This window comes from Argopecten irradians, chromosome 2 (assembly GCF_041381155.1).
Source record: "Argopecten irradians isolate NY chromosome 2, Ai_NY, whole genome shotgun sequence".
Taxonomy (NCBI): domain Eukaryota; kingdom Metazoa; phylum Mollusca; class Bivalvia; order Pectinida; family Pectinidae; genus Argopecten; species Argopecten irradians.
The window spans coordinates 10600866-10618553 of NC_091135.1; the positions used below are offsets into that span (position 1 = coordinate 10600866).

Genomic DNA, 17688 nt, shown 5'->3' on the forward strand with positions numbered 1-17688 from the left:
AGACAAAAAGACAAAAATAAAATAAAAAAGGCCTTATAATATAGGCAGGGTTAGTGGACTAGTAGTATACGTACAGGTGTGTTTGGCTAGGCGATTGGGTGCCGTAGATCGTGAGTTCGAGACCCGGATAGGGCACGAGTCAATAAATTGTCATCCTTTGTTAATTGTGTTTCTTTGATATGTCATAATTGCTTAAAGGCCAACTACCTTTCCGGAGCAAAATATAAAGGTTTCTTAAAAACATTAATAACATCAGAAAATAGATATCGATGGACTAAGATGAGGTTACAACACCAAACATATGCAAGATTTCCTGCGTAATATATGATAACAGTGGAGAGTCATTTCGCTGTTTTGCCATTTGGCGCAGTGATAGTCAATTACCGCGCCGTATTAGGACGAGGCCGGAAACATAAGACGACCCGCGTTATGGAAATTAATATTTTATTGATTCTAATTAAATTGTTCAGAAGGTGAATGTAGTATTAACGGCAAGTTAAAAACGTTTGCGATTCTACAAAATTATCGGTATCGTTTTAGATTCCCATTTTGAAAATAAAAAGCCGTTTCGGAAAGGTAGTGGGCCTTTAAACACAATGTATCATATGCACTATGTTTTGTTGATGCAAATGATTAATTTGAATTTCCAGTTGAAATACTGTACTCCGTTAATGTTTATACATTGTATACATGGCATATATAGTCCGTTATGCTAGAGACATAGATAGTCTCTCAATACTATCTTTGTCTCTGATTATGTGTATATGGACTACATATTTATGTGACCGCATACGGGTGTTGACAAACCGAAAATAGTTTAAAACATCGAACGTCACGATACAATGTTGTGAGATATAATCAAAGATAACATACCATAATTGATCACATGTATGAACACGAGACATTTAATTAGTGGAACTTCTATAACGGCCATATTGGGAAGGTCAACCTCCAGACTGGTGACATTCACGATATCACACGGTAATGTAAAAAAGGGAAAATACTGAAAATATTTATCTCATAGATCAAACTACTAACTGTTATGCTTAAGTATCATTTCTAGTATTAACGGAACTTAAACTGAAAAAGTTTTTAAAATTTGTAAAACATGTTTCATATTTCTACTTTCCCTTTTAAAGTTTTGGCAATTTTACACACGAATTATCCCATGTATACTATATACTGGTTTATTCAGTACCTTTTAATTCAAATACAAACATAGGATATCTTACAGATTAATATTTGGTAGATGATTTGATTTTCGAATAAAATTCATAATACCAGAAGAACTTGTAGCTTCCTTGTAGCCTTAAAAATCCAGAACCATCCGCCACAACGAAACATTCACTTTCGTAACATATCGTTTAAATTGTTTTAGTATCTTTATTAATCATACAAGCTCAAACATGTAGGAAAAAATATAAAACAAACATCGTAAATTATTTTTCTACATAACTGGACACCAATTATACTATGAACAGTCACGTGTATTTATTCTCTCTATATATAGATCTCCCTGATTTCTACAAACAACTGCTGGCTAAGAAGTTATACTCCACGAAAGGTAAAAAAACTTCAACATCCAGGTCTCATATCTACCCACAGACTGTTGCTAACTGTTTTCGTTAAGTTCCTGGTAAAAGGAGACATTCACTTCATAATTATGTGTTTAGCATGTGTTTGACATAACTAGTGAATGGCAAGGACACAAGTGCTAAAAACACTTTTACGTAGTATTTCATATCAAAAAGGTCTTTTTCATGTAATATTAGAACTGAAGACATCAGACATGGTTTTTCTGTGCTTTATTAGAATTTTATATTTCTACTTTCACTTTAGGTAATGTTATTTACACAATATAAATATTAGGGTACTTTTATTATTTAAAGGGCTGGTTGTGGAGGATTTCCTCCTTGAATAAGAATTTGTCGTATGTTACTGTGATATTAGACATTTATGAATAGGAGATTTGAAGAACATATAACGAAGATTTGCATAATTTGTCAAAGCACAGGTTTACGACGCGCGCGCGCAAAAAAAAACAAAAAATTCAGTATTTTCAGTATTTTCAGTTTTTTGGGGTTTTTTTTGCGCGCGTCGTAAACCTGTGGTCAAAGAGCCATTTCACTTCCCAGTAGACTATAAGACTCATTCATACCATAGGTATTAACTCGGCTGTCAATGCATGTCAATATATAATCTATATATCCAATATTACTGTTCGTATCATATTATGTAATCGTGTTCGTTTTGTGTGTCTTGATAAAGGGGCAGATCGCCTCGAAAATTGGACATTTATTTTGTCCACACGTTTGGGATTACTTCTGTGTTCCCATAAACTATATTACACATTGACATGCATTGACAGACGAGTTTAATACTATAATGATTTATACATGGATATAAAGGAAATGGTAGGAATATTCTACCCTAGGGTCACAAAATCTTGTAAAACCCGAGGCTTGCCATTTTGCGATCCCGAGAATATCTCTATCATTCATATCCACATAAGAAAGGGTGTTTTGCAATTTTACTTATGATATCCCGCAACTTCCCTTTCCAAGATTGTTTCGGGGAGAGTATCGTACCAATTATTTTTTGACTAGCGAAGTTGAGTATCCCGATGATATCCCGCCATTTTAACATAAACCCAAAGAAAACCGCGATGTTTAAATTAAAATAGGAATCCTGTTGATGTAGTGGTGTCACGAGGTTGTATGCATTAGTATTCATGGTACATCCTCAATATTTAAGGGGTTCCGATCACTTACGATCTCTATACCCCTGGACTATCTCATAGTAAAGCTGAAGGCAGCTCAGGGGAACAAATCTGAACCAATCACAGGTCTGCGTAGATTTCCATTGAAGACTACAGGGAGAGCGACGCCCAACTTCAAAGCCACACAGTCAACCACAGTGTACCGTTATGCGGCTCTTTTGATGTGCATCAAATGACTAAATTATCTGTTTAGTTCTGTTGCCTCCAGTTTTACTATGATATAGTCCATGGGTGTAGAGATCGTAAGTGATCAGAACCCCTGGAGTATCGAGGATGCCATGGTAGGGATGATCACTTACTTTAACGTTAGGTTTAGTCTGTACTAAAACAATGCTGTCTTTGTCTCTCATTATGTGTATATGGGCTACGTACTTATGTGAACGTATACGGGTGTTGACAAACCGAAAATAGTTTAAAACATAGAATGTCACGATACAATGTTGTGAGATATAATTAAAGATGACATCATAATTGTTCAAGCGTACAATTCGTGGAACTTCTAAAACGGCCATATTGGGAAGGTCAACCTCCAGACTGGTGACATTCACGATATCACACGGTAATGTAAAAAAGGGAAAATACTGAAAATATTTATCTCATAGATCAAACTACTAACTGTTATGCTTAAGTATCATTTCAAGTATTAACGGAACTTAAACTGAAAAAGTTTTTGAAATTTGCAAAACATGTTTCATATTTCTACTTTCGCTTTTAAAGTTTTGTCAATTTTACACACGAGTTATCCATATATATATAATGGTCTGTTTAAATTGAAAATTCACTACGATTGGATTCAATTGCAAACATATTATAGCTTACAGATATGTATTTGGGAGATGATTTGATTTTCGAAGAGAATAAACAATACCAGAAGAATTTGTTTTAACTTCCTTGTAGCCTTACAAATCCACCCATCACAACGAAACATTGACTTTCGTAACGTATCGTGTAGATTGTTTTAGTATCTTTATTAATCATACATCCTCAAACATGTATGAAAAAATATATATAACAAATACCGTGTAATTATTTTATGGTAGATCTAACCATATACATTACTGGACACCAATTATACTTTGAACTATAAAAAGTCACGTGTATTTATCTTTATATATAGATCGTCCTGACTTCTACAAACACCAGCTGGCTGAAAAGGTAAACTCCACGAAAGGTAAAATACGCCAAAAATCTCAACATCCAGGTTCTTATCTACTCACCGACTGTTGCTAACTGTTTTCGTTTAAAGTTCCTGGTAAAAGGAGACATTCACTGCATAATTATGTGTTTAGCATGTGTTTGACATAACTAGTGAATGGCAAGGACACAAGTGCTAAAAGCATTTTTACGTAGTATTTCATATCAAAAAGCTCTTTTAATGTGTTATTAGAACTGAAGACATCAGACATGGTTTTTCTGTGCTTTATTAGAATTTTATATTTCTACTTTCACTTTAGGTAATGTTATTTACACAATATAAAAATTAGGGTACTTTTATTATTTAAAGGGCTGGTTGTGGAGGATTTCCTCCTTGAATAAGAATTTGTCGTATGTTACTGTGATATTAGACATTTATGAATATGTGATTTGAAGAACATATAACGAAGATTTGCATAATTTGTCAAAGCACAGGTTTACGACGCGCGCGCAAAAAAAACAAAATATTCAGTATTTTCAGTTTTTTGGGGGTTTTTTTGCGCGCGTCGTAAACCTGTGGTCAAAGAGCCATTTCACTTCCCAGTAGACTATAAGACTCATTCATACCATAGGTATTAAATCGGCTGTCAATGCATGTCAATATATAATCTATATTGTCCAATATTACTGTTCGTATCATATTATGTAATCGTGTTCGTTTTGTGTGTCTTGATAAAGGGGCAGATCGCCTCGAAAATTGGACATTTATTTTGTCCACACGTTTGGGATTACTTCTGTGTTCCCATAATCTATATTACACATTGACATGCATTGACAGACGAGTTTAATACCTTATGATTTATACATGGATATAAAGGAAAGGGTAGGGATATTCTACCCTAGGGTCACAAAATCTTGTAAAACCCGAGGCTTGCCATTTTGTGATCCCGAGAATATCCCTATCAGTCATATCCATGTAAGAAAAGGTTTTTTTTTCTCTCATACCTTGACGTTTTATTGCAATTTTACTTATGATATCCCGCAACTTCACTTTCCAAGATTGTTTCAGGGAGTGTATAGTACTTATTTTTTGACTAGCGAAAATGAGTATCCCGATGATATCCCGCCATTTTAACATAAACCCAAAGAAAACCCGATGTTTAAATTACCGATAAAATAGAAGTTCTGTTGATGGAGTGGTGTTACGAGGTTGTATTGCATGGGTAGTCATGGTACATCCTCGATATTTAAGGGGTTCCGATTACTTACGATCTCCACACCCCTGGACTATCTCATAGTAAAACTGAAGGCAGCTCAGGGGAAAACATCTGAACCAATCACAGGCCTGCATAGATTTCCTTTGAAGACTACAGAGAGAGCGACGTCCAACTTCAAAGCCACACAGCCAAGAACAGTGTACCGTTATGCGGCTCTTTTGATGTGCATCAAAGTTCTAAACTGTTAAGTTATGTTGCCTCCAGTTTTACTGTGATATAGTCCAGGGGTGTAGAGATCGTAAGTGATCGGAACCCCTGGAGTATCGAGGATGCCATGGTAGGGATGATCACTTACTTTAACGTTAGATTTAGTCTGTACTAAAACTTGAATCAAGTCTCAACTATTTACCTAACTAATACATGTGTTTTTTCCAGATTAAATTCGAAGGAAAATGTCAGGAAAAACCACAACAAAATCTGACCTTGATAAAAAATCTGAAAAAGGTATAGTTCATATCTACGACGATGTATAAACAAAGATTGTGCTATGCCACCTAACCCAGAACAATACTCAAATATTGCACACAAATCCACAATAATTGAATTGACAAACCGCATTTTTTAAATAATACAATGAAAACAAACTTACTTTGACTCATGTTAAGTAGCTCTAAATGTTCATGGAGGATTTGTGGCTTTCTCAGGAAGTGGGGAGTCCCGCAACATGCAATCAGCAACGGAAGGTACATTTGAGCCACTGCTATGTCCTGATAATAACAAAAACAACCTAAACTGTCTTACACCTCATTTGTCTCATTTTCCCCCTAGGTTATATAAGCTTTAATATTTGTGTTAATAATTAATAATTAATTTTTATTTGCTTTCATACTAAATCTGACGTTCTGATTGGCTGATACTTTTTCTTCATATACTATGAAAAAATAATCTGAGAATGGCGCGAAAAACCGGTGTTATTATGACGTCACGATAGAGACGTCGACGTTGCGTATTCATTTTTTATATCATCAAGTAGTCTGCAAAATTAATTATAAGCATTGATGTCACTATTTTTTAACTTCATCGGGTTATGGAATAAATTTTGTTTGCAAACTTTTGTGAGAATCCTTGACGCGGATTCACATAGGTTGCAAAATTTCTTTCATACCCCGATGAAGTTAAAAAAATAGTGACATCAATGCTTAAATGTTTAAGTAATTTGCAGACTAGATTAACAGAATAAATGCTGTACTAATAACTTTAACGATTTATTATGACTTTGAAATATTATGAAATAATTCAGAAAAGAGATGCACATTTAATATAGGTTATATTTGAAATTACTTGATTGATTAAAATTCTTACACATGATATACACATTACACATGGGGCCGCGGTAGCCGAGTGGTTAAGATGTCCCGACATATTACCACAAGCCCTCCACCTCTCAGTCTGGGATGCGGGTTCGAATCCCATGTGGGGCAGTTGCCAGGTACTGACCGCTGGTCGGTGGTTTTTCTCCGGGTACTCCGGCTTTCCTCCACCAACAAACCTGGCACGTCCTTACATGACCCTGGCTGTTAATAGGACGTAAAAATAAATAAACCAAATACACATGATCCTTTGAATAAATGTTATCTGGGACACTATTTTTAAATCTTTGACATCTCATGAAATGAAGAATGCTACTGGTATCCAGAATTTAAAGTTTGAAATACGTTTGAAACACGGCTCTTTTCATGAGATAAAAGAGATTAGTTATTTTTGTTATTTATGATGCATTTGATAATGTGATCATTCAGTGGTGATTTGAATTTCTTCAGAAATTGCTGATGGCATGGCAGGATGTAGTATTGGTGATAATGATAATGGAAATGGCGACGAAGCAAAGGACAAAGCAGCAGAACCTCGTAGAACTGTGAAACCTGTGCAAGAAACAACGTCCCAGCAGGTTGATAAAGAACCAAATAAAGGAGATGTCAGCCAAAATCAGTCCAATCCCAAGACGTCAGCCTGGTTTGTATTCCACAAATGTTTTGTTTTCTTGAATTGTAATTCAGGTAGCAGACGTTTTCGGTATTCTGTATTTGCATATTACAGAGTTATCTACCCTTGCGGGTAGGTATTAATTATGACGTCATGTATTTGCGAGCATAACGTCATACTTTTCGGAGAAAATGACATGAACTGCTCTCACAAATTGATGACGTAACAATCGATACTTACCTGCAAGGGAGCTAACTCTGTAATATCCAAAGACGGAATGGTCTTGTTTAACGTTATCAATAAGGATATTAGTTTTACTTCAACTTAAATGAAATTAACGCCTTAAAAATACTTATTACTAGTTATAATGTTTTAATAACTTGAGTGGTCATTTTAGTCTTTATTCTTACAAAATAATTATATTTCCACTAAACATTGTCTTGTTGAAACTACCAACCCTAATGTAGACAAGTTATTTCGTTTGACCCCTCATGACTTTGATGTGTTTATGACGTCAAAACGGTTTCGTTGGAAACGTTGACCATTAACATGACGACTAATGATACAATGTGAAAATGCACATTTGCAGTGACTAATTCTTATGTCCGTAACTGTGTGTTGGGCTTTGGAACATTTTATATAAAATTAAATATACGCACAGTCTGTATGTATTATATTTTTAACGATTATGGATCCCCCGAATTTTCGAATAATTGAGTCTTTCGTCTTAAGTTGCTCGTTAATCACGTAAAACATTTTAATCTCGTATATAAAAAATGTACGCATACAAGTTTTGTTAAAAATAATGTAAATATATTTTTAGTGTAACTTTGTGTAAATAAGTACAATGTTAATCTATTTGTTTTCGTCTAGTTCAAAGCAGTCAACAAGCCAGACCACTGGACCTGTTGGTGAGTATTAGCTATGCTTACCTATTTCGTGTCAGTTTATGATCACAAGAGATGAAGTCTTAGGTGACCGACCTAAAATACCATCTCAGTAATGATTTTTCTGAAACCAAAATCATCGGAGCAATTTTACCTATCTACTGCTCGGGGACGGAACCGAAAGCTGTCCTCAAAACTTCGAGGTCAAAAACGGGAGAATATCAAAGGAGACAGGAGCAGAAAGAGAACATATTTAGGAAGAACGATAATGGCATATAGCACCATAGCAACAAAATATTCTCGCTATCTGCAAGTTTAAACAAAACAGAAATTTCTTCACAAGATAAATGAACATTTGCGTCACAGGTACTTATGACGTCATAAACAATAAATGACGTCGTATGATTGTCTCTGTAGACGTTTTCTTAAAGGTTCGTGACAGATCAAATTATTGAACTAAGTGTTACTACTACCACGACACCTTTGTTATTCCCCACCTATACGGTTCTAAAACATTATATGAGCTGTATGAATTAAATAATTCTATTGAGATATATAACTAGGAATGTTGAAGATGGTATATAATAGCTTGACTAGTATATTTTTTGAACTCATTAGACTAGCAATCATTTTATATGCTAATTATGTGACAGACACAATTTTAAAATCTAATGAACGTTACACAATCTAAACAAAAAACTAATCACTGACTCCTATGAGGCTAAGTAGACTAGAATAATTGTGACAGAGATTGAGTTGGTGGTGGTGGAAAATTGTAATCAAGATAATCTAAATGAAATATGTAAATTGTCACTATATAACTCATCCATCTTGTGCGATTCACTCCTCTCATTCAGTCGAACTTGAGACAGATAGATTTGAAATAGAATTTTAGCTACTTGCGATTGAGAAACTCAACAAAAGCTGTATCTTGTGTTCATTTTCAAATTTATAATCTAAAATCTATTTCAGATTGGCAATTTTACTTAGACACATTAGCACCTCATTTAATCTACAGACCTGGATGACCTCGCAACATATTTGAAAATTGAAAAAAGGTAAACTGGATAGTATCCGAAAAGGATTATACAACAGAACATGAAGTATGTTTCCATCTTTTATGGGCCTGGCGCGAATCTTGGAGGCAATGATGTTGAGGAAAGGCTAAGAGCTTAAATTACACAAAGCCTGAGCGATGCTGGACGAAAAAAAAGCTGGCGGATAAGCCAAGGAAAACAAGGTCAACTTATAAATTCAACGGTCATGTTTGTAACGGTACATAGTGACGTAAGATGGATAGTGTTGTTGAAAACACTCAACAGTGGCTCAAATGGGAATAGTGGGACGTGCATGTCCCGATTCGGGAGGGTTTTTATTCAACTGAATCGAAGTATGATATTGTAATAAAAGGTATATTCATCCAACAATAAAATGCGATTGCAAAGAAGCAAAGCAAGGGAAATAAACTAAGTATTGTAGTACAAGAGAAAGTTGCTAGAGTGCACTTCGAACAAGAAACTCTGTGGACGGTATCTAAACTACGGTGGAGAAAATCCAATAACTAGGATTGATAGAAGATGGGAACAAATACTATGTCCCAATGAAATTTTAATATTGAAAATGTGTGGGACTTCTTCTTTGAATAGAAATTACATAGTATGACGATAGATTGAGAGAAAGCAACATTGATCGATCAAGATCAAAATATAATATTTTGATAAACATGTGTAAGAAAATGAAAAAAAGAACAATAATGATTTGTGATCAGAATGTGATTAGAGGAGAGAAAATAAGTCTATTACTCATTCCACTACATGTCCAAAGACACGTGAGTTGGACAAGAATTAGAGCATAGCAGAATGTTCTAAGAAAATTTGTTAGAACATTGTCACAGACTACTTGTAAAATATCAGGATTGTTCGAACGTACGATAAGTATTACAAAAAGAGTAATAACTGTCAAGAGAGTGATACAAAAAGGACTCTTAACTCCATGAATAGTGCTATATGAAATACCAGCCTGCTTTCAATAAGATCTCAAATCAAATTTCAGATGATTGTTTAAATGATTTGAAATAAAAATGAGTAATGTAAAGACCTGGTGTCCTCAATTTAAAAAGATAGGACTTGCTTGAGATTGGTATAATAAGTATGATGCCATGACAAGTATTATAGTTTATTCTCCGAGAAACAAATCTTTTAATTTAAACTATATTTTACTAACTTGTTACGGACATATTGATCACATTGATGTCTTCATTATTATATCTACCTAATTATAGTTATTGTTTTTGCATACAAATTTGCACACCAAGATTTTTCAATGTATACCTATATTTATAAGAAATAAAAACAATAACGACTGACTAGTTACGTGATCGCTTTCGCCCTACTTCTATTCAAATAAATTATAATTCTATGTGAAGAAACTTACGACCAAGCTTACGGATATTTTTATCATTTCAAATATCACATTTTACAAATTCCATTTAGCAATTTATTTTTCTAAATATGATACAAAACTATTATTTGTTATTTCGTTTCCAAACGATACAGCTTCGATCAAATACTGTTCATATGATATGATCATGAAAAACTCAACAATATACTTACAAATATAATCAATGTCATTGAACTACCATTTCGGCCAAATCGAAGAGGAGGAAATTTTGGAAATCAATTCGGCTATTATTTATAAATTTTTAGCGATTTGCTTAACCCATGCTTAAGCTAATTTTACTTCTAGATTTGAAGAAGTAAATGAAATTCAAATGACAGTCTCTTGAAAACAACAGTATCCACTTTTATTACATGTGTGTTAATTTGATGGACAATCTATTGAATGAACGTTATACAGTTGAGAAAAGCCTAGGTGTATTTAGATTCATTATCACTGTTCCTGTTTATCAAATAATTATAGACTTTGGGACAGAGTCTTTCCTGAGCGAGAAGGATCATGTCCGATAGAGAACTTCCGAGATTTTCTTTGTTTCATATAACGCCGTTATTATTTACATAGTGGGTTGTTATAGTTTAAAATTTACCTAACTGATTTTGGTCTTACTTGTGTGAAGTGACCGACAGTTACACAGAGATGAACATGTCAAGCAGTTTATGTACAATGATTCTCCAAAGAGAACAATGGTGGGCATCCGATAAGCTTAAGTAGATATATTTCATATCATAAACTGACCCATATATTGTTCAATGTTCGTTTTGTTGTGATTAATTAACGTTATGCTTTTAATCTATGATTACATGATAAGGGTTTACCTATTTGGACAACCGCGCCTCACTTTTTGGTCTTTATTGAGACGTAAACCCATGTCTGATTTAAAGTTCTGTCCCCTGGCCGAGACACACCAAAGTCTACAAAAGTGGTAGTTTTCTGCTCCAGCTCAGCATACAGGGAGTGGGAAGACTGGTTCGCCCGTTGTCAGTATAATGTGACCGGGTGCGGTGTGTTGCTTTGTGTCTTCGATTTCATGCTTCAGTGATATAGCACTATAAAAAGGGCAACAGTTCCACTATACAAAAAAACACAACATGAATATACCACAGTCTCCCAAAACATGCACCTCGCACAACATACACGCAACACACCACATACATGTACATATGGGAGACCCGTTTATCCAACCTCAGAAGGATATATTATATGCCTATACTTTTACATTGTAAGGAACACAATTTAATCCCAATAAACTATTATGATTTCATCAGCATTACTTTTTTATAGCAAATGTGGATTGGATTAACTTTCATACTCAGGCAGTAAACATGCTTCTTATAATGTAGACTATAATAAAAAGGACCCTTTAACTGCGTTTACAATTTTTTTAAATGATATCGATAATGTTGCATGATAAAATTAGTTAATTTTAAAGTAACTAATCTGTTTTAAATCTGATTCTCGTTTGTACCAATTTATTGATTACATTGATGCCTTATACCTAATGATTTATTATCATGCACTCGTTTATGAATATGCAAGATATGCATGTGTTGCTATTTATTTAAAAAAAATACCACATTGATTTAACCAAGTTCTACTACCTTACCAAATAGGATATTTTTATAAACTTTTAATTTTTGCCTTTGAACTGGTGTGTGGTTTTTTATGAAGACATTTTGTGATATACAAAAATTAACTTGTATTTACAGAATTGTTGGTTTTGTCTCGCTAGAGGGGGTATTAAATATGAATCACCAATGGAGGGTATGCACAGATAATTAAAACTTGATAAAAAACGACTTCAAACTAAAGACTTAAGCAACAGGATGATTTGAAATTAACCGAAATTTCATGTCAACCTGCTGTAGGAAAAAGCACAATATAATCCTTTCTTTCGGGAAATCACAGCAGAGAATGGGGGTAAATATATATATATTAAGATGCGGCGCGTTTTATATTGTAAATCCCTTACAAAACAATACTAACTAATACCTTAGATTAAACACTTAAGGTGATTTTGGTAGTTACTTTGTATAAGTTTTTTTATTAAAATAAATAAAATGTACATGGTTGCATTATCGATATCAGTCAAGAAATAAACTTTTCAGGTTTATTTTTTGTTTGTTTGTTTGTTATTATTAAAATAAATAAACAGTACATGATTGCATTATCGATAACTATAGTAATAATATATAATAGTCATTTTATGAATGTACAGATAGTTTAAAATAGTTACAACATATCATACGATATATCGTGCATTGTTGTTTCTGTACTTTAACTACCAAATTATTGATTAGATTAAAATACAGATCCTTAAGTTATGATATTATCGTCAGTAACAAGGCAGCAAAAGATAGCAAAGTTATAGGATAGTTACATAGCTGAAGTCTCCTTGTGTGTCATCCTCGATACTCCAGTGGTTCCGATCACTTACGATCTCTACACCCCTGGACTATCTTGTAGTAAAACTGGAGGCAACAGAACAGGTAATTTAGTCCTTTGATGTACATAAAAAGAACCGTATAACGGTACACTGTGGTTGACTGTGTGGCTTTGAAGTTGGGCGTCGCTCTCTCTATAGTCTTCAAAGGAAATCTTTGCAGGTCTGTGATTGGTTCAGATCTGTTCACCTGAGCTGCCTTCATTTTTACTATGAGATAGTCCAGGGGTGTAGAGATCGTAAGTGATCAGAACCCCTGGAGTATCGAGGATGCTTGTGTGTATGCAGTCAATGTAGCGTTACTGTCATATTTACGCATTTCATATTTTTGTGTGACAGCGTAACGGGTCAAATGTACATTGTAGTCTAAGATAACTAAGTAGGTCGCAGATATACCATATCATATAACTAGTAAGTGATTTGAACAAGATCCCCAAATCATAGCAAAATCATTTGAAAATTACTGGACTTTTATACCATATCAATTTTATCCTTCTGTAATGACCTATTTAGGAGTATAGAGAAAAAACCTTAGGCACGCACAGGGGTACATCTGTTGATCGTAAATTTGACGGAGTTGACAATCTCTCTAAAATACGTTACATGTGTATAATCACTAGGCGTCCTCAAGCGTAGGATTCGTGGAAGTACTCTATTTATAGAACACTCCGGACTTCTGTATGAGCCTGGTTTGGAAGGTTAACCTCCGGATTGATAGTTAAGGTAAACTATAGAAAAATACTGAAAAGGTGTATTTTGTCTTCTAGATCGAGCAACCAATTGTTATCGTTCTCTTGTATTATCGGACTCTAACTGAGAAGTTATAAATTTTGTATCATATGTTTCATATTTCTACTTTCGTTTTTGGTCAATTTTACACACGAATTATCCCATATATGAAGTGTATACTTTATTGATTTGTTTAAAATTAATGTTCTGCACATTTGAGTTAAATTGTAAACTTAAGCATGGAAACAGATATTTAATTGGTGGATGATATCATTTTCGAATAAAGTAAACAATACCAGTAGAACTTTGTTTAATTAACTTCCTTGTCCGTCCGCCATTACTAAACTCTAGTCAATGCTGAACGTATCCTGTAGATCATGATTTTTAGTGTCTTTGCTAATTTCAAGAATGTTTCGCACAAAAAAACTGACAGATGTGTACATAATTCAACAGTTCTTAATTAGGTTAATTGAAAATGATCAATTTTGAATTAATTTAATTCTAAATTTCATCATCAGCCTTTGATCCGTTATTGATATGGTTTGATAAGATAAACGTTTACTTCGAATGTTATAACATAACAATTGATGATCACGCTGACATTTATCGGATACACAGAGCACCAGATTACCCACCAAACAATCACATGTGTACACATATACAGTGTTACATGTGTGTAACTATAGTAAAGAGAAGGGGTTTTAAATAGAGCACCAGATAACTCACCGAACGATTGTAGGTACACATTTACAGTATAGTACGTGTGTCACTAGTACACAGACAAGGTTTAAATAGACAATGGCAATAGGCTTCATAATGTCACACACAATATTACAATAACAAATGTGTGGTAATACTGATATAATGTACTACGACTATACCATAATACAGATATGTTGTATTAAGGTTATACTTGTAATACAATACTATATGATATACTACGATGGAATACTAGGCATAACTACATGTACACCATAATACAAATATGGTTTGCTACGAGAGCATGTATACCACAATAAACTTGTGTTGTACTTCAACTGTAGTCACGCAGCTTTGCTTAAAGTGAAAGTAGATACGTTGTGCACTATCATATAGTTTTTTTTCTAGTTAAATGTTCAATGCGATGAATTCAGCAAGAGTTGGCCTATAATAAATGCATGTAACAATCGTCTGACGGTTCAAGGGATGTAACTCTTATAATCGAATGGAATCGTACGTTTTAACGTATATATTATAAGCATTGATGTCACTCTTTTTTAAATTCATTGGGTTATGAAATTAGTTTGCAAACTTTTTGTAGCGGATTCACACAGTTTGCAAATAAAATGTGTTTCATACCCCAGATTTGAGGACGTCGTGATGAGAAAGTTGCATCAAAAGAATATTTTGCAACACATTCTGACGTTGAATTACTTGAAATTATTGGTTGCTGTAGTTATATTATCTCACAAAAATGAAAAAGAAACAACTTCTATTACTCCTTTTATAAAGTTTCAAAATAAATGAACATTCATCTAAAGTATCATTTATGCAATTAAATTAATTTTTAAAGATATTATTAGACATTACACAATGAAGAATTGCTTGATATGCATGGTTACATTATGTTTACAGATTTGATACAACCGAGAATGAGTTACACAGCCCAACCTACCGATGTGTCGATTTCCCATACTATTACAGGTATGCTTAGCGAGAGTTATTCGAAATATTGAATGCGTATTTAACTTCAAAGCAAAATAATTCAATTTGTTATTACTATGTTTCATAAAAGTAAATATTTTATGCTTATATATGCCTTTGAAATTGCTTTGTGAGCTACATGTATTTTCATTTTTGTTGTTTACTTATACATTGGTGTTCTTTTTGTATAGTGCCATCTGGAAATTCCCAACAGCAAACAGAATATCCAGGAGCAGGAGTGGCATTAGGCTTTCCAAATCAATCACCAATGGAGGGTAAATTTAAACATTTCCCTTTCACTATTGATATAAGGAACAGACAGACTAGATCAATCCACAATTTGTTATAATCAGATATAAAATAAAGACCTATTTCATTACAAAATGAATAGCTCAAGAAATCACTAAAATGTACCTAGATCTTTATTATAGTTGTCGATGTGACCTAGATTTTCATGACCTGTTTTGCTGTGACCTAGATTGTAATGGGGGGTTTCTCTGTGCTCAAGATTCTCATGACAGTTGTTGCTGTGACTTAGATCTTTATGATAAGTGTAGCTTTGACCTGGATATTTACGACGAATGACGTGACATAGACAGGTGTCGCTTTGATATAGCTTTTTATGGCATGTGCTACTCTTATCTGGATCTTTATGACAAATGTCGATGGAACGGGTGGCACTTACTCTTCTGGAATACCTGGTTCTATTTTTTTCCGTTTGATTGATGATTCAGATACATTTGATTCATGGACAAATATATTGCCCTTTTAATTTGTTTTATGTGTTGATAACAAATAGTCATGTTTAAATGTGAACTGTATTTCAGTGGATGGCGGTCCTGTAGACCAAAAGTGCATAGGTAAGGTTTCGTTGTAGGCTTATCGAATGAAATCATTAATCACTTCGTCGCCTGCTTCCCTTCTAAACGATATTCACTGGGACTAGATTGGTTTTTATAATAACTGTAGATTTTTATATTTAAAAAGAGGGACAATACGTTAATGGTTAATCATACAGAAATTCATTATTAAATGAAGTTTATTGGCAAAACACTGAGGAAGTTTTTATCAAATTGTAAAAGTGAAAGAGTTAAGTAATCACTGCATCTTATTTGATTATGTCGACAACCACAAGTTTGTCTAAATCCGATCCCTTTCTTATCGCAGTAGATATAATTGTGGCAGAAACAAGTCACGCGACTCATAAGCGTCCTTTTGTGGTTCGACCTCTAATTAGTCAACTTGAACATCAATGAAAATAATTTTGCTCCTACAATTGAGTAGCTTGACAAAAGCATTTTCATGTTGATTGTCTAAATCTTCATTTCAGATTGGCAATTTTATTTAGACACTTTAGCACCTCATATATCTAAAGAACTGGATGACCTGGCAACAAATTTGGAAATTCGAAGCGGTAAACTTGAGAGTATCCGAAAGGAACATGCAACGGAACATGAAATATGTTTCCATCTTTTATGGGCCTGGCGCGAAAACTGTCATAAATCTGGAGCCAATGATGATGCAAGGCTAAGAGCATTACACAATGCTCTGAGAGAAGCTGGACTAACAATTCTAGCAGAAGAGCCAATGAAAACAAGGCCGATGTATACATTCACTGGGAAGGTTTGGAACGGTTCAACTAACTTAAAGGATGGTATTGAAACTCTAAAAGTGGCAAAAGGGATAGGGAATGTACATGCACGATTTGGAAGGTATTTTAAACTGAAAGAAGAGGAAATAACACGTGTATTCCTCAACAAGAATAGTGATTCGAGCAAGCAAGCAAAGGAAATAATTTCGCGTTGTATACAGGGAGGGTTGCTGCGCACTCGACAAGAACTCTGTAACGGGCTTAACTACGTGGAGAATACCCGACTGATTGAAGACATGAACGAATACTGGTCCAAATAAAAGTTTGTTTTGAAATGTGAGACTACTTAGTTGAAATGAGGCACATGTATGAGGATAGAATGAGAAAAACAACAACGCAATCAATTGAAATATAACAATTTGATTTCAAAGTGAAAAAAACACATACATTTTAATTCGCTATGAGAATGTGTTGTCGCGAAACAAGAAGGTCAATCAGATTCGTCTGAGATATAAAGTACATTCCAACACTTTTTGAACAATGACATAATATTTTCTAAAAGGCACGCTTAATTTGTAGATTACTTAAAAATATCAGCATTTGAGCTGGCTTTACTATCCAAAATATTGTGATCAAAAGGGTTCGCAGGTGAGAAGAGGCTATATGAAGTACTAGTCTGCTTTTCAATCCAAATCAAATCTCTTTTACATAAAATAAGATGTTTTGAAATAAAAATAAAATCTAAATAGCTATATCTCAATTTGCTGACTGTTTGAGTGTGTATAATA

General features: G+C 34.0%; 1 protein-coding gene across 4 annotated transcripts; it reads left to right on the forward strand.

Annotated features, from left to right (window-relative positions):
* Window positions 1-818: 818 nt before the first annotated feature.
* On the forward strand, window positions 819-17660 carry LOC138314420 (uncharacterized). Of its 4 annotated transcripts, none has more exons than XM_069254743.1 (6): window positions 819-981; window positions 1511-1564; window positions 3897-3950; window positions 6951-7143; window positions 7987-8024; window positions 8973-9183. In XM_069254743.1, exons 1-6 carry the CDS (start codon window positions 891-893, stop codon window positions 9026-9028), a joined length of 486 nt encoding a protein of 161 aa, XP_069110844.1. In that variant the 5' UTR covers window positions 819-890; the 3' UTR covers window positions 9029-9183. The 4 variants fall into 4 exon arrangements, with proteins under 4 accessions (XP_069110844.1, XP_069110845.1, XP_069110842.1 ...); XM_069254741.1 differs by lacking the exons at window positions 3897-3950; window positions 6951-7143; window positions 7987-8024; window positions 8973-9183 and adding exons at window positions 15241-15309; window positions 15501-15584; window positions 16137-16169; window positions 16640-17660 and having other exon boundaries at window positions 876-981; XM_069254744.1 differs by lacking the exon at window positions 3897-3950 and having other exon boundaries at window positions 820-981.
* Window positions 17661-17688: the final 28 nt, after the last annotated feature.

Coding starts and splice junctions, on each gene's coding strand:
- LOC138314420 (XM_069254741.1), top strand. CDS start 891: ATGAACACGAGACATTTAATTAGTGGAACTTCTATAACGGCCATATTG. Junction 1,565..15,240: donor GAAGTTATACTCCACGAAAG/GTAAAAAAACTT, acceptor TTATGTTTACAG/ATTTGATACAACCGAGAATG. Junction 15,310..15,500: donor GATTTCCCATACTATTACAG/GTATGCTTAGCG, acceptor CTTTTTGTATAG/TGCCATCTGGAAATTCCCAA.